This window comes from Perca fluviatilis, chromosome 19 (assembly GCF_010015445.1).
Source record: "Perca fluviatilis chromosome 19, GENO_Pfluv_1.0, whole genome shotgun sequence".
Lineage (NCBI taxonomy): Eukaryota > Metazoa > Chordata > Actinopteri > Perciformes > Percidae > Perca > Perca fluviatilis.
In genome coordinates this window covers 29,847,271-29,872,309 of record NC_053130.1, presented here as the reverse complement: position 1 = coordinate 29,872,309, position 25,039 = coordinate 29,847,271, and the positions used below count along the sequence as shown (strand labels likewise).

General features: G+C 41.4%; 1 protein-coding gene across 6 annotated transcripts in view; it reads left to right on the top strand.

The window, feature by feature from the left end:
* Positions 1-25,039, top strand: part of piezo1 (piezo-type mechanosensitive ion channel component 1) — a 207,760-nt gene that overhangs the window by 81,506 nt on the left and 101,215 nt on the right. For 5 of the 6 annotated variants that reach the window (XM_039783693.1, XM_039783692.1, XM_039783694.1 and 2 more), the window contains exons 5-7: positions 16,909-17,149; positions 21,371-21,584; positions 23,651-23,822. In XM_039783693.1, the coding sequence (XP_039639627.1) occupies positions 16,909-17,149; positions 21,371-21,584; positions 23,651-23,822 (627 nt within the window). Of the gene's footprint in view, positions 1-16,908; positions 17,150-21,370; positions 21,585-23,650; positions 23,823-24,331; positions 24,444-25,039 lie in introns of those variants that run through there. The other variant, XM_039783697.1, reaches the window with a different exon arrangement.

Genomic DNA, 25,039 nt, shown 5'->3' with positions numbered 1-25,039 from the left:
CTAACCCTTTACCTAATAAGGATTTTATTACCACAGTGGACACATATTTCATAACAAGACTTATAGTCACAAGTGAACAGTTTCAGTAAAAGTAGCCAAAGTACTACTTGTGAAAGAACAGTAGAGTTTAGTTTGCCATTTAAGGGAAGACCTTATACCTCCAGTTTAGGAGATTTTCATAATTTTAGATCAGTTGATGAAAAGAGATAAGGAAAGATGGACAGAAGGTAGAAAAGAAGAATGAGAAGAAGGAAAGACAACAGGAATAATATAAGGGAAAACAAAGATGATAGCTGTACTTGATGAGCTTATCTGATATTTAAAGGTGCTCTAAGTGATGTGACGCGTTTTTTAGGCAGCAACATTTTTTGTCACATACAGCAAACATCTCCTCACTATCCGCTAGCTGCCTGTCCCCTGAACACACTGTAAAAAAATGCGGCCTCTGTAGACAGCCCAGGCTCCACAAATGGCAACAAAAACAAACTGCACCAACCTGCACAACGAACCATAACTCCTCATTTCCACCAGATGCGTAACGGCTGCGGACCGGCTCCGCTGCGTGCCGGCTGCGTGCTCCGCCATCCGTCAACACCCACCAGGTCCGGATTTGTTGTGGCACGGCTGCGGCCATGACTGACAGCTGTAGTCACGAGGACCCACATCTTCTCGCGAATTCACGTAGAATATAACCACAAAACCACCACCAGTTAGTTTCCATCCAGAGGAGTAGAGGGGGAACAGCTCTGTGCTGTGTTTTCAAGGTGTAATGCAGGGAAATATGATCCGCCGTGAGCACGCTGGATTTTATTTCGAAAATTAACCGAATATTTATTTTGTTTCTGTGCTCTCCGGCGTCCGGCAAAAATAGAAGCTCTGCATATCTGCTCTGGAGGGCTTGCGGACTGCCGGAGCTGGGAGGCAGTCGGAACGCAGCCGTTCTGCAGTCAGTGGAAATACACACACTGACTTTAATGGAAACCTAATGACTCCGCCGCCGTTTCGGAGCTGTTCCGCAGCCGTTCCGCAGCTTTTACGCATCTGATGGAAATCCACAGTAACAAACAGTGTTCCAGCCAATAACCGACAAGAAGGAGTTGGTTGAGTCATGAACGCGCATTGTTGAAGTAGCCTACGTGCTAACGTTGCTGCAGTTATGGCTCAACCAGCTCCTTCTTGTTGGTTATTGGCTTGAACACGGTTTGTTATGGTTCGTGGGGCAGGTTGGCCACTTTGTTTTTGTTGCCATTTGTGGAGCCTGAGCTGTCTTCAGAGACCGCGTGTGTTCAGGGGACAGGCAGAGCCTGTATGTGACGAAAAATTTTGTAGCCTAAAAAACGCTTCACATCACTTAGAGCACCTTTAATTTAAAACTGGCAAACTAACAAACTCTGAAGTAATTTGTACCTGGTTACCTCCTACTTCTTTAAACATGAGGGCAGTGTGATATTTCAAATTTCATTTATTGGCAATACAATGCTGCCAAAGCATGTTAATACAAACTACACAATTACAATAAACAATAACAATAAAAAATGGGAAAGCTTAAGGGCTATGGATAACAATAACATAAGATATAAATAACACTGACATTATTTGCCATGTGAGACGGACTGTTTACAGAGTTGCTGAGTTAATGGCAGGATACTACATATCTTGCTGTCAGTTTATAGCCGTCCTCCCTCTTTTCCAGTTGGACCGGAAGTCTCTTGAAGTCTCTTACATAGAGAAACTCTAGGAATATTTGTATTATTTTTGTAAAATATTGGTCTCTAAGGCTTTGATATTGCCTTCACTGAGTTAGGAAGTGCAGCTCTGTCTCATCTGTTCTCTGGTCACAGTAGAAACACAAGCTCTCTTCTCTGGGCAACCAGGTCTGTCGGTGTCTGCTACTTCCATTGCCAGATTTGTTTGTACTTAGTGTTTTCCTCAGTTTTCTTTCAGTCACTTTGGTCAAGTAGGTTGCAACAGTGTACTTCCTGTTGAGGGCCTGATAGGTTTCCATTTTGTCCTGGGATTTTGTTAGTTCTGGAGAGTGGGACACTTGTTTTAATATGATTTGAGAAATTTAGGGCTCGTTTTTGAATATTTCATAGTAGAGGATATTGGCCTAAACCAGTTCTGCATGCAGAGTATGGAGCTCTTCTCTGCACCTGGAGAATATGTTTGAAGAACTCTGCATGCAGGCTTTCAGTGGGATGTTTGTCCTATTTTGTCCAATCTTGTTGAGTCTGTCCCCCACACCTCGCTGCTATATCATGCAATGAGTTCAATGATTCATTTTAATATTTTGAGCCTGGTTAAAATTTGTAATTCAGTGGTTTTAGATCTCTTGATGGCATATAAAGACTTTTTTGCTTTGTATTTTAGTTCATTTACAGCCAAGTAAAAAAATGTTTCCTGTTTGAAATGTTCTAAAATATTCATAATGATTTGTTTGTTGAACAAGGTTGTTTTCTGTTGTGAAATTGGCATTGTTTCCGTGGGTTTCCATGTTTTAGGTGCTGCAGAGGGCGGCGTTGTGGGTGCTCTTTTTACCTTCTCACTTTCATTTTTTTCTGTCTCCGGGGCAACTTCCAAAACAAACAGAACAGAGATGTAGGTCAGTAAAGGAGGAGAAGGCAATGGAATCGGAGAACAATACATATTCCTATACAAGTTTTGAGAGTCTTTCTTGGTGATATGATGAACAGTCAAATTACATTAACATGTAAACATTTATTGTTGTTTTTGCCCTTTTAGCAGCAGGGTCTAATGATGGCAATGTCAGTCAGTTGGCCGGTCGGTGTGTTTAACACTTTGCTCCAGAGCAAGTAATCTCAAGAACTAGTGGCTGTATAGCCATTGGATTATGGGCCCTGGAAGATGCTTCCTAGCAATTTAGGTGACCCCATGACCTTTTTTAAGTGCACCAGTCAATAATTGTATACAAACAATGGATCAAATGTCATGTAAAGTGAAATATGTTGTTGATAATGATGAACCCACAGAAAATTATTAGCAACTCTGCAGTTCCCATCAGCTCTAACAGCTCTTTTAAACTCAAATGTCCTACTTACACATCCAGCAGACACAAAGCAACATTATCATCCCATTGGAATTGGGTTTGTGTCCACTTGATGAATTTGAGTCAACTAGTCACTCTCTTTTTACCTCTGGTTTGATCTCTAACAACTCCACAAATGGAAAAATAATTGCTGCTAATTGCTCCACTGGTAGTAGTGTACAGTAAAAGAGAAGTAGTGTATAATAATACATTTTATTTATATAGCGCTTTACATGGCACTCAAAGACACTTTACAGTAAAACCAGCACATATAGCACATTAAAAACAGATAAGCAATAAAACCAACACATAAAACAAGCATATTAAAAGCAATTAAAAACAATAAAACCAGTAACTCAGGTGAGAAATGTAAGACTATACATGTGGAAAGCTAATCTGAAGAGGTGTGTTTTGATTAGGGTTTTGAATGTGTCCAGAAGTCCGTTTCAGATAGCAGGTTTAGTGAAAACTGAGTTTGTTAACCCTGAGATGAGGGAAACTCTGGGTTTTCTGTTTCGGAAAGGGCAGTTAATCAAACCTGAAAGAGAGCGGTAACTCTAGCCCATTTCAGAAAGAGAGGTAACTTAACCTCAGAGTCAGTTACCATGGTAACTGAGCCTGTGAATCAAGATCAACATGCCCTGGATTTATTTCAGTAACCCAGCTTTACCTAACCTAACAACTGCGGTCCTGCATAACCTGTGTCAAGACGGTGGTTAACAACTAGTTTGAGACAATATTAACAACTTCATTACCCATTTAAGAATGGGCCAAATTAAATCTCGGACAGCACCGGCAAAAGTGACAGCCTGGTAGCAGTAAATAAAATAACCTTCATTCACAAATGATTAGCTGTGACTTTTTTACCATCGATGTATGCAAAGGACCCTTTGAAGCCTGCTTTCTTCCCCTCCTTCCTCGCCCGTTCAACCAACGGCCACAGCTTGTTTCTGACGTCCTTGGTCTCCTGAGTCAGATCTTCATATAGCTTTATTTTCTTTTCCTTGAGTATGGCTGCTGATCTAGCATCCCTCCAGATTTTGTCCCTATGCGATCTTGACAGGAACTGCACAATGATGCGACGGCTGGAGTTCACCTGAGCAGAGCGGGGACCCAGTCTGTGCACAATGTCCACGGAGTAGGCCAGATGATGAGCGATGTCAGGGGAAACCTTGCTGAAAATGTCAACAATGATACTCTTAACATTCTCTCCAGTTTGCTCAGGAATGCCAGCAACACCCAGGTTCCATCTTCTTTTGTATGTGTCCAGGTTGCCGCATCTGTCCCGGAGAATGACATTCTCCTTTTCTAAGATGTCAACTTTTTTCTGCAGGGATACAACTTTAAGAGTCACGTCATCGACTTGTTTTCCCACGGAGTCAAGGACATCGGTGACGCTTTTGATGGAGTTGGTGTTGTCTTTTACCGTTATTTCTAATGACTGAAGTCGTCTGAGTGATTCCTCCTGCATTTTTTCAATTCTCTCTATTACCGTTAACAGACTCGAGAGAGTCATTCTCGTCGCTGGTTCGTAACTTGGACTTTGCTGCTCGCGGCTTGGGAGTTTCTGGTAACTTTGAAGGCTCCACACACATCTCAGTTTCCTCTGATAATGTTGAAGTGTTTAGTTCAAATTGGTCACTCGGGGATTTCTTGGCATAAGAATGCATTACAGTATGCATATCTTCCACTTCTTCCATGCTCCAAAGTATTTAAAAAAAAAAGAGTAAAAAAGGGCACTTACTGAGTTAGTTTCACAAAACGAGGTCAGGTTAGTTTGACCACGCTGAATTAGCAGGATGCTCGAACCTTCTGGGTAACTAGCTAGTTAACTCGGCTAGGAACTTTTGTTCGAGAATAGAGTGATGAAAAAAAAAAAGCACTTGAGAAGTTCTTCTTGATAGTTATTGTCTTGATAAGTTATTTTTTCCATAAGGTTTCTTCTGTTCAGCCCTTAGTCATGTTTTAGTTGTTCAAAACATTAGTTTTATTCATCACCCTGCAGAGCCACGCAGAAAGGATGTTATCGAGACGCCATCTTGAACCCCCTTCACCACTCGGGCTGGATTTTGATAACCGAGTTTCCCAGTTGATGACGTGTTATTGACAACTGACGTTTGATGTAGGCGACTTTGGTTCACTGAACATATTTCAATGACAATAAACTGTTTATTGTGGACAAACGCCTCTGCCAAGAAACATACACAGACATAACATGTTTAAAATTATTCATAAATATACCTATGTATAAAAAAAAAACACATTATCCGTGTCTTTTCCCGTTCGTTGTCCTGCAGATAACACAAACAAACACCTGGCGATGTGCTGTTTGGATGCTCGCATAACAAAACAGCAGAAAATATTTTGTTATTGTGGCCTCCATGTGTTTTCACACACCTGATGCTCTAGGCTACGGCCAACCGTTGGTGGCAGTCATGCAAAAAGCTGTTATGCCAAACGCCAATATAACAGAAGAAGAAGAACGCGCATCCCGACCATGTGAACGCTGCCAGTCGGAAAAACAACGTAACCAGGGGGGCGGTGCCTGTTATTCCGAGGTGGCATGAACGCAGCAGAAATCCCAGCAGATTCTTTGTATCGCAATACATTTTTTTTTTTGTAAAACGGCAGTTTTCTTTACAACATTGGTGATGTGGAGCATATTAGTAAAGCCACTGTAGCAAAGTGCTGAAGAGTGCGACTCGATAGCTCTGAAATGTGTTTTAAACGTTTTTTTGTAGTGTTCCCTGGACACAAAGCAAGAGCCATTAAAAAGGAGTTCCACAGTATTGTAGGTGAATGATGTCAACCCTTTGAAATAAAAGATTATGAATTATAATTATGTTAAGGGACATTCTAAAACACTTAACGTGAAAAAGCTTAACGTGGTTTAATGTACTAAACAACGATCAACAATCACCAAATTTCTCATGGCCATATCTTGTCACGAACACTTAAGCCTGTCAATAAAACTAAACCGAAATCCAACGATTATATAAGTTATCTTCATTGGCGCTTATGGTGAGGAAAAACCTTAATGTGGTTTAATGCACCTAAACAATGAGCAATGATTACCAAATTTATCTCTCATATTGCTCCTCATAACCACTGAAAACTGTCAAAAAAACTAACCCAAAGTCCAATTATTATGGGCGTTATCTGACATTAAGCGTTTCTGCTTCATTAAGGCTATTGTAAGGAAAAAGCTTAACTTGAAAAAGCTTAACTTGAAAAAGCTTAATGTGGTTTAATGTACCTAAACAACGATCAATCATCACCAAATTTCTCTCTCATATTGCTTGATATCAAAGAAATATGAGAGTTGTAGGTACATTAAACCACGTTAAGCTTTTTCACGTTAAGCGTTATAGAATGTCCCCACTATATTGGAACTTACACATTTACTCTAGCAGCAATTTTCTCCCACACAAATTCTCTCTCTTTTGCAGCAGCCGCTCTGTTGCTTTTTTTAATGAAATATTGTAAATATTGTAAATGGAATGCATTTATATAGCAATTTTCTAGGCTTAATGACTACTCAGAGTGCTTTTACACACTACAGACACCATTCACCATTCACACACACATTCATACACTAGAGGTCAAGGCTGCCGAGACTGTCTTCCCCACATTTGTCATTAAAAGAGCCATTACAACCTATATTTAGGTTTGTAGTGACAGCGCCCTCTAGTTGTTATAAAAGAAGCAGAGCAGAAAGTACAGTGACGAAATATATAAGAGTGCCAAATTTACGCAAAGCAAGGTAGGTTGGGGTGGTGGATGTGTCAAACAAACACATGACTTTCACACAGGAGACTGGGGTTTGAGTCCTGTTTTGAAAATTAAAGTAAACCACAATATTTGTTTTTTAACTTTATGGAACAAACGGAGCTACTTCACGTTTTGCATTATCTGCTTAATCTGAAGTGAAGTAGCATCTGATTTTAACCCAAAACGCAATCTTTTTTCTAAATTTAAGTAACTAGTGTTGATACCTAAACCTAACCAAACTGCGACCATTTCACAACGTTTACAAGGTTACGTTCTCTGGTTTAGATATAAAGGCGTATTTCCTGCCAATACTAGAGGTGCTAATTTATGATATGATATACACTCCTGTGGGGTCGTATTAGAGGGTAGGAATAGACAAGCAATATCGTCATATGGTTTGGAGGACTTGTTCAGGCTGCCATACAACACCTGCTCATCAGATAAACATTCATGCACATTCCCACACTGATGGGGCAGCATCGAGTGCAATTTGCCCAAGGACATGTAGACTGCTGGGGCCAGGGATTGAACCACCACCAAAAGCTGTTAAGTCTATCAGGGAAAATCTATTCTTAGATACACTGGAATTCTCTCCGGAATGATTTATTATATTTCATAATTCAGAGGATTCCCTAAGCCAACTACCTCTATCTGAGTGGATTCTTTTACACATTGCAATGAAGTCACATTTTGTAGGAGGAGGATGAGTTTCTCTGATATTGCTGTCTCAGTAGTAAGAAACATGAGATATTTGTCACCTGTTACTGCATATCACGACTGGGTGTTTTGCTGGTACTTTTCTATACTGTGTGTTCAGGGATAATTAGTAGGCTATGTGTGTTTTTGTATCTACAATTGTGAGCAAAAGCCCAATAAAGAGAACAGGTTTCTATTTTTATTCTTAGTCAGACATATATTATAATTATGTGAGGAAACCTGATTACATATAATAACACTTAATGTTGAAGAGTGACAACAAGAAGTAAAGAAAATTGGTACAATGTATGTGTCTTTGTTAAGTGTACCATTACACCCCTGGGCTGCTGCCTGCTCCCATAAACAAGACTTGACGAATAAAGAAGACTGCAGCATAAGCAGTGTGTATAGGAGCAGGGGCCCCATAAAACTTTCCATACTCTTGAACTTAGACTTAATAAGCTTTTTTCATATTCAATAAAGAAGAATCATACAGAGGTGAAAACAAAAATTCTGATTTATATAACCATTAAAAATGTGGCATAATAAATAAATGAAGATTCATTTTTTGTAACTCCCAAGCAGAAATCTAAATGAGTATAGAACTGTGGATTACTACTGGTGGACCATGCCATGGGTATCTCAGATGTGCTCATGCATCCATTCTTTTTGGGTCTGTCTCTCTGTCCCTCTCCCAGCCACATTCCCTATTCACCAGGCCCCATCATTGGCATTTCTTTGTATCCATCCACCAGATGCCCTCGGACTTTCTGTCCTTTCCCCATCACATGGCTGCCCCACCCATCTAAACACCTCTTCCCACTTCCCTTATTCGCTCTGTAGTTGCCTGGCCTTTCCTGCCTACACCTTCTCTGCATCTCATTCCCTTATCAGCCTCTCATAGTGCCTTTCATTTACCTTGGAACTCAGAAGCCAGAGCTGGGAATGACGTCACACCGGAGTTAAATGCGTTCTATTTACAAGTCGGATTTTTCATTGTGGGGTTAGCTCTATCCAGTTTAGCCATTTTTAGCAATACCAGTTGATAACAATGCATTATGCTGTTTTTTTGCATACAAACAGCGTAGCAACATGTCCATGGCTAGGACTGTGTGTACAACTGATTTAGTAAGACACAAATATAAGACAGAAGTGCTTATAACTGTATGTTACTACAGCTTTTAATACTGTAGATGCACAGGGCATCCATGTTGGATTTTGAGCTTGGGGTACTCAGAGGTTGTCCGACTTCCGAGCTCAGAAATCTGAGTTCAGGGGGCATGTTTCTGACTTTGACCTTGGAAAATCCGACTTCCGAATACAAATGCAAATCAGTTCATGTACGAGCCCAGTTCCATTCATTTCCTGCTAGTTTGTTAAAGTTACAATGATGCTTTCTTGTCTTGTGCTATTGCTTTTGAGTTTCTGTTACCCGAACCTTAAAGCCCATGTTGCAGGGTTTATTTTCTAACGAATTTTTGCAATTTGTTTGTTGGTAATAAACATTTAAACTTTTACCCAACAACATCAATGGATATCACAAAACTGAATAAAATACAAAAAAGTAGTACTATTTTACAGCGGTTTCTCCTTTCCCCCCACAATGCATTGCATGACGTCACGTTAGAAGCGATAGAGCCCGGCATCTGGATTCACTGTCGCGGTCCGCGGTTTCTGCCACTGGTCTGGCAAAATATGGCTTTTGGTCTCGACCGAGTCAATGTGTCTTTATTATGTGTATAATAATATTGGAGGGAAAGTGAAACACAGCTTGGATGGGGATGCTGTTCGGCTTTTCACCAGTTAAAAATATGAATATATATGACATATATTGAGTGCTATATGTACCTATTAATCAACAGTGGTGGTTAACCTGCAACATGGGCTTTAACCTGGACTTGTACCTGCCTGCCTGCCTGCCTGCCTGCCTGCAAGCATATTGATACCTTCCTTTTGGCTATAAATTGCTGAACTCATCCTGTCTGCGTTTGAGTCCAATACCTGCATTTCCTGAGTTGTGACAGTACGAACTTTCCAAACATGGACCCAGCAAGTGAAGCATTCTTCTGAAGTGGGTAACTGGATTGGCAGATAACTTGACCATTGCTCTAGCCTCCTTGTCTGTGAGTGCTGGGCCTGCTAGCCTTCGACCTTCACCTCTGTCAGCTAATGTTACTGAAATTCTAAAAGACGTGTTTGTTCGATTTCTGAGGAGGAAGGAGAGGCGGGGTCCAATTGAAAGATTAAGCAAAAGGTTTAATGAACAACACGATGAAAACGACATGACAAAAACAATCAAACATAAAACATGAAAACACTGCCAGCAGTGGACTGCAAGACATGCTTCCCTTGTGGGGTCACAGTCCGCAGTCCTGAATCTTTCTCAGGATCAGAATTATATTCCTTTGGAATTGTGGGTGTTTCCTTGAATGAAAACTCTCCCAGGTTAAAGACACACCTCTGATTTCAGGTTTACTCCAGTTCCCAGACAAAGGTTGTTTATCATGGTAGTGCCGATTCTATTCAACTTTACAGAGATATGCATTTCCTTTGTTCTAATCAAGTCTGGCCCCGCAGGGAGTGGCTCCCCAAAAGGCAGAAGCAACAGTTACCTTTTCTGTGAGGAAATGAGTCTTCTTAAGTATGCTAAATGTCAGATATGACCTGATGATTCTTTTAGAAGCTGGAGATGGTGTGAGCCAAACAAATGCTGATTAGGTGTGGTGTGATGAAATCGGTATTGATTCAGTGTTCATTTAACTAAAAGTATATTTTTATCAGACATCGCCAATGGTTTAACTTTTTATAACCTAACACTAACCTCCAGTCTTCTAGCCTCCAGCCTGCTAGTCAACATACTGCTAGCCTCCAGCCTGCAATTGGGTCTGCTAGCCTTCAGTCCACCCCCCTGCTGACTAGCCTTCAGTCTGCACCCCTGCTGGCTAGCCTTCAGTTTGCACCCCGGCTGGCTAGCCTTCAGTCCGCACCCCAGCCTGTTAGACTTCAGTCCATGCCCAATGCATTTATTTGTCACAATAAAAGCATTTGGATAGGTTTGACACTATATTGCCTTTACATACCCAATAATGCCCCTCCCCAAGCTACTCGTGTAAGATTTACATAATTAGTGGTACCAGCACAGTAGTATTATATACAAATGAAAAGGGTTTCTCCGTGCATCTTCCAGCAGTATGACCTGAATTAGGTGTTTTGAAATCGAGAACAGCAAACTTCCAAGGGAAAAAAAGGGATGGAAGGATAGTGTGGAGAACGGGCAGGAGGTTGGGCAGATGGGCGTAGTGGCTCTGGAGGACAACCTGGATGTCAGCAATGAAGGTGGGACCACTTTGGAGGTCGGGGACGTAGATGGGACTGCCCTGGAGGTTGGCGACATAAGCAGGACCGCTCTGTTTGGCAGTGACGTAGGTGGGACCGCTCTGGAGGTCGGCGACGTAGGCAGAACCGCTCTCTATGTTGGCTACGTAGGTTGGACTGCTTTAGAGGTTGGCGACGTAGGTGGGACCTCTCTGAAAATTGACAAGTTCTGGAGACCTGCAGTCCTGGAAGGATGGCAGATTGCAGCCAATAACCTTCTCACCAGAGCAAATGAGCACTTCTGCCACTGCAAAGGACAAGGGCAGACTTCAGTATACCAGATGGTGATGGAGGAGGTGATATTGGACTCAAAGATGGCGGTATAGAAGTGCCCCATCACTGTCAAGGGCAAGTTAAACTTACTCAGCTGCCGGAAGGAAGTATATCATCTGCTTTGCTTTCCTGGTGAGAGCTGATGATGAGGGTGGTGGTCGGGCTGGGTTCTTCCTGAAATCCACAACCATCTCCACTGTCCTTAAAGTGTTGAGCTCCAAGTTGTCTTGACTGCACCAGGTCACCAGATGGTCAATCTCCCACCCCCGTAGGTGGAATCCCAACAAGTTGAATGAATCCCAAGTTCATCAGAGATGAACTTCGAGCTTGACTGACTGATGACTGGAGGTGCATCTGTTTGTGTACATGGTGGAAGAATAGAGGGGCAAGAACATAGCCTTGGAATCAGTAGACCTGTTCGAGTCGTGATTCACTCGGATCTTTAACCCAAGTCTTTAAATTGACTCACGAATCACGAGTCTCTAGCATCATTAACCCGGTTCAGTTGAGTCCTACTACAGTTAAATCTAAAATGGTAACAGCGCCGCACACAAACCTCTTGCAACATTAGCTTCTATTATTCCTAGCCATCCTAACTGCAAAAAGCTTTATAAGTTACAATTTCGTAGGCAACAGCAACTCCACAAGTCAACTCAAGTGACTGAGTGAGCAGAGAGACAGTTCCCGACCCGCAGCCTCAAAGCCGGAAGCTCGCAGACCATGGGATTCACTCGAGAACTCATGAGCCCTCGATGACTCGTGAGTTGTTGGTGATTCATGAGTTGTCGATGACTCATGAGTTGTTGATGACTCGTGAGTTCTCGCGGGAGTCAGTAAATCCCGCGAATCAGCCGAATCAGCCGGCTACGTTGTTATGAGTGGGTCTCATTCAGACGAGCGGGCATAGCGAGTGAGGGCAGCCTCTCTTTGAGCTCAGGGTAAAGCAAATCCACAACAAAAGCCATTCTTTCACTTCTGAAATAACATACAATGTTCTGTATGTAGCCTAGCTAGACCTACTGTAGGTCTGGTGTATAAATGTAGTATGTTAAATGCAATTAGGTTGAGCAGACAGTCCGAAACATTGTAAGCTCGCCTCGCCAACAACTCGCTTTTTTTTTTGTCTTCACAAAACTTTATTATTCAAGTGCAGATACACATACACATTGAAAACGCATATATATAATGTATACATACATAAAAAAGGGGCGCATGGAATTTACATTAAAGAGGTTGTAAGTCATTGTAAATGTTCAGAGTCGAGATGGCTTTCTTATTTGTCAGTCCTATTAAAGTTACAAAATATAATTCCATAATATTGTCATTTTTAAATGAATATTCGGTTTTCTTTCAGACCATTTACATTTATGGATATAACGTTTTCCAAATAAAATTAAAAGATTCTAAATGAAAACATGGTATTTTATCCAAATCAAAAGCTCGCCTTGGATGTAGCATACAATACTGACTCAAGTGATTCAAGTGACTCGCACAACCCGGATCAGTTTAGTTAGTGACTCAGAATAACCCGAATCCTAAAAAGGAATCGAGTTTGCCAGGCCTAGGAATCAGTGCTGCTGGTCCTGGAGTCTGTGTTTCCCCTGCTTCACATGCTGCTTCCTGTCAGTTTAAAAAAACATGTTGCTACGTATTGTCGAGGCCCAGGTGCTGGAGGATGAGGTTGAGGGCCATGTTTCTTTCCAATATCATGGGCGATGTGCAATGGGTCCAGGAGTGGGTAAGTTATGGTTCAGAGGGGAGACAGAACAAGGCGCTCAAATGACTTCATTGCCACAGAAGTCAGGGCGTCAGGTCTATAGTCAAGTCCTGTGGTCTTAGGTTTTTTGGGGACGGGGATGACTGTGGAGGTACTGAAGCAGGCTGGTACTTGGCATGTCTCCGGTGAGTTGTTAAAGTGCTCATATTATGCTTTTTGGCTTTTTCCCTTTCCTTTATTGTGTTATATATCTTTTTTGTGCACGTGCAAAGTGAAAAAGTCTACCCCAAAGGGTCTTACCATCTTCCAGAGAAAACACTGTTCACAAATTGCTCCAAACAGCTCAATTGTTGTCCAGCCTTTACTTCCGTGACGAACGTGCGTCACTTTGTAACACACGTTATAATGCTCGCCTAGCTGCTAGCATGGCACTCCCTAATGCTCTGCAACTGACAAGCTAGCAGTACTTACTGCGCATGTGTGACTCCCAACAAAGATGATACAGAAGTGAGATACCTCACTCTGTAGCTAAAACAAAGAGCTCAACAGACTGGGTGAAAAGAGGAGCTGCAGCAATGTGCAGTACAACAAATATATAGTGTTTTCTGAAAATTACACCACATAAATCTATTCTGGTACAACATCTAAATACAATTATGAACCTGAAAATGAGCATAATATGAGCACTTTAAAGGCCGCAGCCTGTCTCTCTGACCCCATTTCCACCTGGTAATAAAATCTGATCTGAGTGATCCGATCATAGGACACGTTCTGCTGCCAAGTTGGGAACACATGTACTTAGAGCTGTCCATCTTGTGATCAGATCACTCAGGACTGATTTTACAGTTAAACTAGGTTGACATGCGGCCTCTGTCCCTCCCCTACAGTCACATTTCTAATTCCCCAAAACAAACCTTTGCCCTTCTCTTTCCATCCACCAGATGTCAGGGTTGGACTGGGACAAAAAATCGGCCCTGGCATTTTTGGCCCATGCGGCCCACACCCATCGTGATTGGTCAGACACATTCCCTGCAGACAGTCCTCTTAAAATATGTGGTCATTCTATGATATGAGTTGCCTAGTGTTCTTCGTTCATGTGATAGTTTTGGATCCTTCAAGAGGGGTCTCAAGACTAAGTCTTGAAGACTTATCTGTTGAGCTTACAGTTAAATAATTAATTCATTCTTGGAGTTATAATTTGTATATTTATGGTATTTGTTTTATTATTATTATTAATAATATTGATATTTGATATTGTATTGCCATTATTGTTATTTTTACTATTTTGCTTAATGTTGGCTTAGCAACTTTTAAAAACTTTGTACTGTTAATTTTAACTATTGTAAGATTCCTATTTTGTCGCTTTGGACAAAAGTGTCTGCTAAATACAATAACCATAACCATAACCCTTCCCAAAAGCTACAATAAAGCTGAGAGTAGTATGCCCTGGAAAAGAGCATACAAGATACAAGAGAAGCAATGTAAATACTCACTTTTGTTTGTATAATTAATATTATATTATTAAATTATATTAGTATAATTAATTTAGCTTAAATGTCTGGGCAATGTAGAGAGACAGCTGTATACATTGTATACATGAGCCTAGTAGAACATTGATTTTATAGATCACACAGACTTTTCAGTTACCCAACAGGCCAACTGCTAGCATTTTCAATGTAAGCTTAAGCAGTTAGGTTAACTTTAATGTTACAGCCAAACTGCTTGTTGTCGTTATGACGTGAGGCACACATAAAGCGCACACACACACACACACACACACACACACACACACACACACACACACACACACACACACACACACACAGCAGCCTCCCTCCCTCCCTTTCTGAGAGTCCCTGTTAATTTGCCTACTCCTTACCACATCGTGAACTACTCTCTTTTCCATCTTTTCCTCACTCACTCCCACTGCCCTGTCGTGGTCACTCTCCTCCTCCTCTGCTTCTTCCCTGTCATGATGTTGTTTCTGCTTCTCTGAATAGCCAGCCACCTCTCCTCCTTCCTCTACTTCGGGTAATGCTGATGTTGAAGCAGCTACTATAGCCCCAAACATGTCAGAAATGTTGGCAAATTTTGAGGCATCCGCCTGTAGATTCTTAATCTTTTTCTCCCGTAAATTCTCTGCACCTCCCTTGCGTTTTGGTGGTCGTTTTTCCATTTTAACGTGGATGCTAAACTTCTAGCACAAGCACCTCCTCCTCGACCTGAGTTCAGCCTTCGATACCGTGAGCCATAACATCCTGCTCACCAGACTCAAAGACGTCGGTATCGAAGGTACTGCACTGAGCTGGCTACACTCCTACCTATCCAACAGATCCCACTTCATCTCTCTCCATAACCGTACCTCTGCCACAGCCACAGTCACTCAAGGTGTTCCCCAAGGCTCCGTACTTGGCCCCCTCCTCTTCATCATCTACATCCTCCCTCTTGGTCAGATACTCCGCCACTGGTCCAGAACTCAGCCGCCCGCCTCATTACCCGCGCCAAATCCTGGCACCACATCACTCCAGTCCTAAAACAACTCCACTGGCTTTCTATCTCCCACCGGATCACCTACAAAATCCTGGTCCTCACCTACAAAGCCCTCCACCATCTGGCCCCCTCATACTTCACTGACCTCCTCCCCCCGTACCAACCCTGTCGGTCCCTCAGATCCACATCAGCCGGTCTACTCTCTATCCAAAAGTCCAAACTCCGCAGTTTTGGGGACAGAGCCTTCTCCAGAGCAGCTCCCAGGCTCTGGAACTCCCTCCCCCAAGAGATCCGCACCTCTGAGTCCCTCACCATCTTCCAGTCCCGCCTCAAGACCCATATCTTCACCTCTGCCTATCCGTAGCCCCCCGCCCCCCTCCCTTTTCATCTGAATCTTGTTTTGTTTTGCTTGTTTTGTTTTGTTTTGTTCGTTTTGTTTTGTTCTGTTTTTATAATCTACCCTGCCCTGTAAAGGGACTTTGAGTCTATGAAAAGCGCTATATAAATTCAATTTATTATTATTATTATTATAACAGCTTGTGTCTCAGGGCCGGGAGTGGGGAAGGGGGTTCCTGGATTTGATTGGGTTAGGCCAGGGACAATAAAGAAAATGAACCAATGGGCCGCTGTAAGGTCTTTATGGGCTGGCGCGGCCCCAAAAAAAAAAAGGCCTATAAATTATATCGGCGATTTGGTCCAAAAGTGTGTCGGCCCACCGGGAAAATGCCCGGTATGCCAGATGGCCAGTCCAGCCCCGCCAGATGTACAATGTGGAAGGAGAGACAGAAGCCCCTTCACACAACCTGTTCAAGGCGGGAATGTTGTGCCTTTATTCTGTCTTGCCGTTCTGTACAAAAAGTATGAACAGTGGGAGAGTCTGTCTAGCGTTAATCCAGCATCATAGGTAGTAACAGAGCTGAATCGACATTTGCGTAAAGAGAAATGGCATGGCAGGACCACACACACTACACTCTGATACTATTGTGCTACATGTAACTCCTCTTTTGCTTACGGAATGCCAGCATGCAAATCACACTTTGGCGCAGAATTATGGAGGTATTGTTTGGTTAAGTGTAAATAGCAAAGCTAGTGTAATGGCAGACCTTCTTTATGGCAGTATTGCGGAATCTCTGTGTAAAAGGGGCTCAAGTCTGGTCGGTAAGGGAGGAGGGGGCCTCTGAGGTAGGGAGGTATAGAGAGCCGAAGTCACGCCCCTTCCTGTGGACCTCATGGGACCTTAATTCGGAAAAAATATTAACAGTAGTGAACAGGGGGGGGCAAATTATTTTTTGATCCCGTTTTAATTGAGCCATGGATTACAAATATAATGTTCGTCATTTAAAAGATAATTTTTCAACCGAAGAAATACTATGAGCTCTAAGGTGTTTAATGTCTACAGCCTGAACTTCATGGAAATCCATTATTGTGCAGTCACTGCACCTGCTCTGTCAGTAACTGAAGAAAACCTACATAATTGTAAATTAATGTGTGACTTTACTGTACGTAACTTTGACCTTTTTTTGTCCCTTTCCGACGTTAGCTTGAGGATGATCCAACAGAAAGAAACACAGATCATGAAGAGGAAGAGACTTCAGGAGATGAAGAAGTAGAAAAAGAAGACGAAGATGAAGAAGAAGAAAGGTCATTACCTGGTGACCCTGATGAGGAGGTTTCCACAGCAACGAGAGCCAAGCAGCTGGCTGACCGCCTGAAGGCCAAAGCCCGGAAAGTTCTGCGGGACCTGGGGAGAATCTTGGCAATCAGCCTGCTGGCTTTGGCTGGTAGGAATTGTGTAACATTAGCTTTCTTAGGTTTCCACACTTTTTTACAACACACTAAGAGAATCTGAAAAAAAACACAGTCCAGACATTGCCGTATTTGGTGCTTAATATAAAATTTGTGCCATCTTTGTTTTATCAAGTTGTTAAATCATTGATGTATAATAAAACCTGGATACAGCATTTGAAGCGAAGCCCCGTTCATTCCTATGAGAGTTGCTCAGTGGCACATGAACCCAAAAAAGTTTAAAAGTAATAATATTACTTGAATGATCGGCGCTGCTTCCGCACTATGGGGCCGATAGAGCAGACGCACTAATGACTTCCGCCGGCCAAGCCAGCTACTTCTGGTTTATTCAATTACATTTTATTTATAGTATCAAATCATAACAAGAGTTATCTCAAAACACTTTACAGATAGAGTAGGTCTAGACCACACTCTATAATTTACAAAGACCCAACAATTCCAGCAAGCATTTAGGCCAAACGCCAGTGGCGATGAAAAACTCCTTTTTATGCAGAAACCTCAAGCAGTGAGGAAAACTTCCTTTTAGGGAGAAACATCGGACAGACCCAGGCTCTTGGTAGGCGGTGTCTCTTCAGTGATAGTTGGGGGTGTGATGAACAGTGACAATTATAGTCGCAATAAAGATAATGGAACTGTGACTAGAAATACTAGTTGTACTAGTTCATGGTGTAGCAGGGCACTGCAGGGCATTACAGGGTGTAGCAGGACACTGCAGGTCGTAGCAGGACGTAGCAGGGCATAGCAGGGCGTAGCATGGCACTGCAGGGCGTAGCAGGGCATAGCAGGGCATAGCAGGGCATAGCAGGGCACGGAGCAGGACCATGGCAACAGCTGCAACCATGATTTAGGTGCCACCCTAATCCAAGGAAAACTGCGGGGCGAAAAAACACAAGGACTCTGGGGAATAAGCTCCCAGAGGTTTAGTGCTCCGCTAACTTGAATGGGGATTAAAGGATTTTATTATGCAGCTCTTCTAGACTTTCCAAATGTTATCAGACCGGATGGATCAAATTCTGAAAGTGAAACAAGTCATTCGGCCAGGGGTTGTATCCACTGATTTACAGACGTCTTTTTTGCCATGTAAGTCTATGGGGAAAACTATTTTTGGGCCCCTTGACATCACGTGACAGGCACGGAATTTGTAATTCCACCATTTGGCCACTATGTCAAATAGAGCTCAACACACTTTCTGTGGACCTGGTTCACATTCATGATTTTAAAACTGATTCACTGACCACCATTCTGAAAGCATAAACAGCCAGCATACCTGTCATGTGTGGCCAGTCTGTCAGGGAAGCCACTGACATTGTTGTCTGTCATTCATCATCCAGTGAAAATGAGTACTTCCTACAAAATACACCATGTAAAAAACAGCTTTGGAGGTGGTAGAAGACATATTTTCCCCCAGCTTTCAATCTTTATTCTGAGCTAAGAAAAACAGCTCCAAAACATACAGTATGGCTGTGCTATGTTAGCACGTTGAAGACACTTTTTTTACCTAACTAGTTAACTAGTGATGTCAAAAACACTATCCAGGAGAAAACCTGATTATTTTTTATATTAACCACAATGAAAAAACATAGAACATTGTATTTTCTGTTTAATAATACTCTGCTTTTTCACAGTAAAACACAAACATATGCAATCATTTTTATTTAATGAATCATGATCATGAATTATAGCATTAGGACAAAAATATCAAGAGTACTTAAAATTACTTGGCTGTTTTGAAATGAATGAGCTTTTTCTGTTGTGATATTTCAAACAGTCTTAAGAGCAACATTGGCACGAGTTTCTCTATAATGCTATTCGTAGGTTATTACATGTTTGTAGTGGCACACACACTTCATTTTTTTTATTTTTTATAGAGGACGAGTTTCCTTTTCTACATATTATATGCCTTGCTCCCTGTATATATGGACATGGAAAATAAAGACACTAAAGAATTGGACTGTAAAATCTAGAAACTATAAAGATAATTAAGTGATACATTTCATGCACACTGTAAACATGAATGGAACAGAATATTCATCAGTTATTTCCCCCCAGCAAAATATAAGGTCAAAAACCATTGAGGTGTCCTCTCCCTGTTGTTACATGAACTAGTGCTGTGCCTGTTGAAAACGGGCTGATTGCTTGGCCTGTGGTGTTGCTGCTTGTAGAATTTATCAAAACCAAAGTGTACCCCAAAATGACTTACAGAAGGACCCTGAACCACTTAATATGCAACTCCACTGTATAGCCTACTATCTATTGACTCAGTGTAGGCTACGGCACATCATCAGAAGAAATATAAAAAAAAAGACCATCCCAAGCTGTATGTGTGTATGTGGTTTGTTTTTTTTATTTTTTTTTTTAAGTGTAAACATCTGTCATTAATGTCATCTGTTTAGGGGGCTCTCCTCCCCTGCTCTCTACCACCAATATCACCGCATCTCACGCATGAAAATGTTGGCGACTTAATTAACCCGACCCAGGTTGAGTCTGATGAAATCTGATGTAGGCTGTCTGTCCGGTTCAGCTCTGAGATTGTCTTGCATTGCACAGCACTCTGAAGGCACTCTGAGATTAGGCTACGTTATGTTCTGCCAGCTCACAGCAATTTAATACAATATCAGGAAAAGAGTCAGAGGCGCTGATGTGCAGGTAACCTTTCCCCCCAAACAGGGACACACACAGATACGTCTCGCTTTATCACACTCTGTCTGCAGTTGTTGTAGTTGGTTATGCTTTGCATGTGTGGGATTCTGAGACGTACTTAAATTCGGGAATTGTCGTTTGTTTATTCAAAGTCAAAGACGGTCCAGAGTAGTGCTACTTTGGACACATTTTAGCTGCCAAAGCTCCGCTGCTCTCTCTCTCTCTCTCTCTCTCTCTCTCTCTCTCTCTCTCTCTCTCTCTGCTCCTGCTCACTGCTCACTCAGTGTGAGAGGGGGTGGCCAGCGGCTAGGGCGGCAAAAGGCAATTTGTGCTTCTTTTACCTATATATTTAACGATATATTTTGCATTTCTAATCCAAACAACATCAAACTTGGCACTGCACTTACTCGTGCCCATAGCAAGACACCTGTCAAGTTTGAAATCCATCGGACTAACGGTTCGAGAGATATGCGCTTAACACCCAGACAGACGGACAGAAGTTCCTGAAATTATAGATAGATTATAGATTGATGTACAGTAGCCTACATCACTACATAGTTACTGGTCCAGTGAACTAAGACTATAATTTGGGAGGATTGTACAATTTGGATATGTTCTTAAAATTGTACTATCCTCCCAAATTATAGTCCCAGTTTACTGGACAACACAAATTGTGTACTAAAAATGCCAAATACAATGCACATGGAAGTGGAACAAACATGATCCTTATTGTTAAAGAATTTAAAAAAAAATTAATCAACTCAGATAATTCAAGGTGCATTGGTCAACTATAGAAATGTACAGCATTGTATGTATTGCCCTTAGTAACAGACTTCATTTAAAACACATTTGGCAACTCTATCAGCCTTTTCTAATTATCTCAACAACTGCCATAATATATTCATCAAACTTCTGAACAACAATATGAACAGCAGTCTTCATACAGCAATATAACAGTAACAATGACTGTCACATGAATAATTATTAAAAAAAAATAATGGTCACAACTTTAATAATAACTTAAATGAACAGCAATATGCACCTGTTGTATTTTAATCCAGGCTGATAACAATAGGGTAAAACCACTGCCGGGTGATCAGAAAAGGCTCCAGGATTAAATAAATCCTGGCTGTTAGCCTGGTCAGGAGCAGGCTAGCTACACAAAATAAATCTCCATGGTGATTTATGTGTCTCCGCTTTCGTGAAAACCTAAATTCATCCAGGATAACGGGGAAATCCCGGCTTAATCCCTTATCTTGGTTTTGTGAAACGGGCCCCAGAACACCAAATTGTGAAGATCGCATTATTACATTATTGAATTCAGTAAATTAAGGCAGTTCTCAATTAGTTTGTATAATTTAACCACGTCCTGTGATATGCCACGTCCTGTGATATGCTACTTCAGTATAAACAGATACTGGGACCACTTCAGATAAATATTTAAATCCACATTGACCATACATTGTCCAGCCATATACTAGATCCAACCTAGTCCTGTTTAAATGACTGTGTGTATTTATTGTTTTTCTCTGACCTCTCCTCCTTTTATCTCCCAGGCATCACACTGCCCTCTGCCTTCTCAGCCATCTACTTCCTGCTTTTCATTGGCATGTGCACGTGGTGGGCGTGCCACCTTCCCATCAGTCACCTGGGTTTCAATGCACTGTGTGTGATGGTGGGCTTCTTCACTGCTGGTCACATGGTTTGCCTGTACTTGTACCAGAGTCTGCTGGCCCAGGCCCTGTTCCCCCCACACAGTCTGTGGGCCAGGTAAGACTGTAGTACACAAACCATGAAATCTTCCAATTGATACGCTCATATGCTACATATGGTTAATTAGTTAAATAGTACCTTTCTTAAATTGTAATATAACAAATATGTCACCTTTTAAGCAACGTTTTAACAATGTCTTATAAAAAATCTTCCTTGTCACCCTGAATTTTAAAAACTAAAATCTGGGCTCAGTTGCATGTGGGTGTGACCAGCACATTTTTGCAATTTTGGTGACTAAAGGTGTTGGCACAAACCAAAATTTTTATTGAGTTTTAACATAATCAGTGTACTGTTGTACATACATATAAAACATGTTTGACACTTAAGGAAAAAATAAATGTTGTTAAAAATACAAAAATAAATGAGTAAAAGTAACAATAACCAAAAGCTTCTCATCACATCCTATTAGATTTGACACAGCTTCTCAATCAGCCATTGGTACGTTATTTCCATCATCTTCAAGAAAGAATAAAAAACGATTCCAGATATCCTCAAACCTCCTATATTTACCTTTCACAATATAAGTTACCTTTTCCATAGACATACTTATTGCTATTTCTTTCAACCAGTTACCTGTACTTGGTGCCTTTATGTTCTTCCATTGTAAAGCAATAAGATGCTTTGCTTGTTATAGACACATGTCTATGAATGCATATTCCCTACTCTTCAGTGGCATGTTTAGAGGGTATAAATGTAAAATAAATAATTTTGCAGAAATTTGTATATTGATATTCAGGATTTTAAATATCATGCATTTCGCATCCTTCCAAAATTTCATTATATGTTCACATTCCCAAATGCAATGGTATAGATTGCCTTTAAATGTGATACATTTAACACGTGTCTGGAATATTTTCATTATATTTGTGTAACGTGGTGGGAGTTACGCAAGTTTACATCAGCCATTTATATTGCAATAGTTTCAATCTGACATTTACTGTTTGGGTTTGAGCTTCCTTGCACGCCCCCATCCAATCATTCACATGGATGTCCTCTTTTAAATCCTTCATTCATACTTCAAGTTTGTTATCTGAGGAATCCTGTGACCCTAACACTATAATTCCATGTAGTAGTGAAATTAAGCCTCTACTATAACAAACTTTTACCTCTTCCCTCTCTATATTGACAAAGATGGCATATCTAAAGAGTTCTTTTGAGAAATGAAAATGAAATTCCTTATTTGTAAGAATAAAAAAAAAAATGTTTTCTAGATCTATCAAATGTACGAACCACTTCCTCAAACGACATAGGTTTACTGGATGAATATAAATCCGCTACAGTCTTAATCCCTTTATCTGCCCATATTTTAAAACCTGCATCCAGTCGGCCTGGTTTAAACCTTGTATTGCCCCAGATGGGGCTATAACAAGACAAGTTATTGGGGATGCCTAAATACCTCATACCATACATTTATCATATTTAGGACTATTTGGGTTAGAGATGTTTTATCTAAGATATTTGAGTTCTGAGGAATATAGATACAAGCTTAGAGGCAGGCCTGATGTGATTGCAGATTATTCCATATCCACCCAAGACAAACAAACACAAGTCAACCCCGAAGGGAGGAACAAGAGTCAAACGGGGCTTGGGAACTGGGGCTAGTGGGAACTCTGGAACTGGGGACAGTGGGGCTTGGGAACCGAAGTGCTGCGGCCAGCTAGGCACGGGGGTCCAGGGCTGCGAACAGCAGCGAAGGTGGAACTCCTCAGGCGGCCGAGCAGGACAGCGAAAACTCTCTGGAGAACAGGCAGGACGTCGAGGACTCTCAGTTGGCCGGTGGCGAAGGCGAAACCCCTCTCGCGGCCGAACAGGACGTCGAAGACTCTCAGGCGGTCGTCGACCAAGACGAAACCCGTCTGGCGGCCGAACAGGACGTCGAGGACTCACAGGAGGCCAGCAGCAATGGCGATAATCCTAATGTTCCCACTGTCCCACATACCTCTGGTCACAACATGATTAATAAGCATTTGTTCAACATGCCATTGACTAACTGCCTCCTGTTGTCTTTATCCCCAAACCCTCTCTCTTCCTCTATGTTTGTCTTCCTTTCTGTTCATGTCTAGACTCTTTGGCCTGAAGGACATCATCATACCAGGAAACTGCTCCTCACCCTATGACCTTAACCTTAATGCCGACCATGATTGGCCAGTTTATGTCAACCCAGGAATACTGTTCCTCCTCTACATTACCGTAGTAACTGTTCTCAAGACAGGATGTCATGGAACACCTAACCAGGTATCTGCTACTTCTTCTTCATTGGTACCAACTAGAAAAAAAACTGTTGGCATTGAATGTTTGGATAGATTTGTAATAGTATAATAGGTAAAATAGTACAGATGTAAGGCAACATGCTGGGAGGTACTCTCTTCTGGATGGTTAGCTGCTTAAATTGTAAATCTATGTTCAGCAAGTTACGACCAGCATCATTTACTCTTGTTTATTTATTCTTTGATCACAAATCTTGATTTAAAATCACCTTTTTGACAATTGTCAACTTCAGTAAATGAAGTACAAAGTAAATATCAATAAATGTCCATGCATGGCTGCATGTGTTCAACAACATTTTACATCTTAGGACTTTGACTTTATTTGGTAAATGCAGGGACGTCATTAAACCTAGTTTAGGGGTGCTGAAGTTACCCCAAAATGTTCCTAAGCCCCCCCAAATAATAATAAGAAAAATAATATATTCTTTTTACAGTGCACTCTGTATCACTCACTACTTTGAATCAATCTTCCTTCACCATTCATCTGTTTGTGTCGTCATGCACTGCAGTCTGTCTGTTTTATTTATATTTCACGAACTGTCAGCTGGTGGAAAAGGCAGAGACGGAGGCTCAACCAGCCCACGTAACGGTATGTGGATGAGCGAGGTAGAGAGTGACTGAAGAGAAGAGCGCCTGGCGCCATTAGAACAAAACCGTAAATCTGAGAAATAAAACGTTTTCGCCGATTTATCGCTCGAAATGCAACTGTAGTGAGCATCTCACTATCGCTAACGTTATCCAAATTCATATTTAGAAACAAAAAATAATATAAACAGCTACAAATAAGCCGGAAAGTCAAAAGTTAGACAGAAGTACAAAGAGTCAATGGCTATGAAGATGATACACCATCCTGTCTCGTCTCATTGGTGTCTTTCTTTGGTCTGAACTTGCTACTGCATATACAGTGAGTGATACAGAGTGAAATTGTAAGTTGTTGTTAATGACTTTTACTTGCTTAACTTTAGCTACGTTTACTTGAGGTAAAGATAAAGGGATATTTTAGCTGGCTATATTAAACAATAGTCTAGCTAGAGTGAATGAGTGAAATACAAGAAATAACTAACCTATCCGAAGTTCTCTATTCTTTGCCATTAATATAGCATGCTATCTCTATAGTATTAAAAACAATATCAGTCGCCACAGAATGTTGTCACTGAAAACTAAATGTCATATTGTCACTGTTAA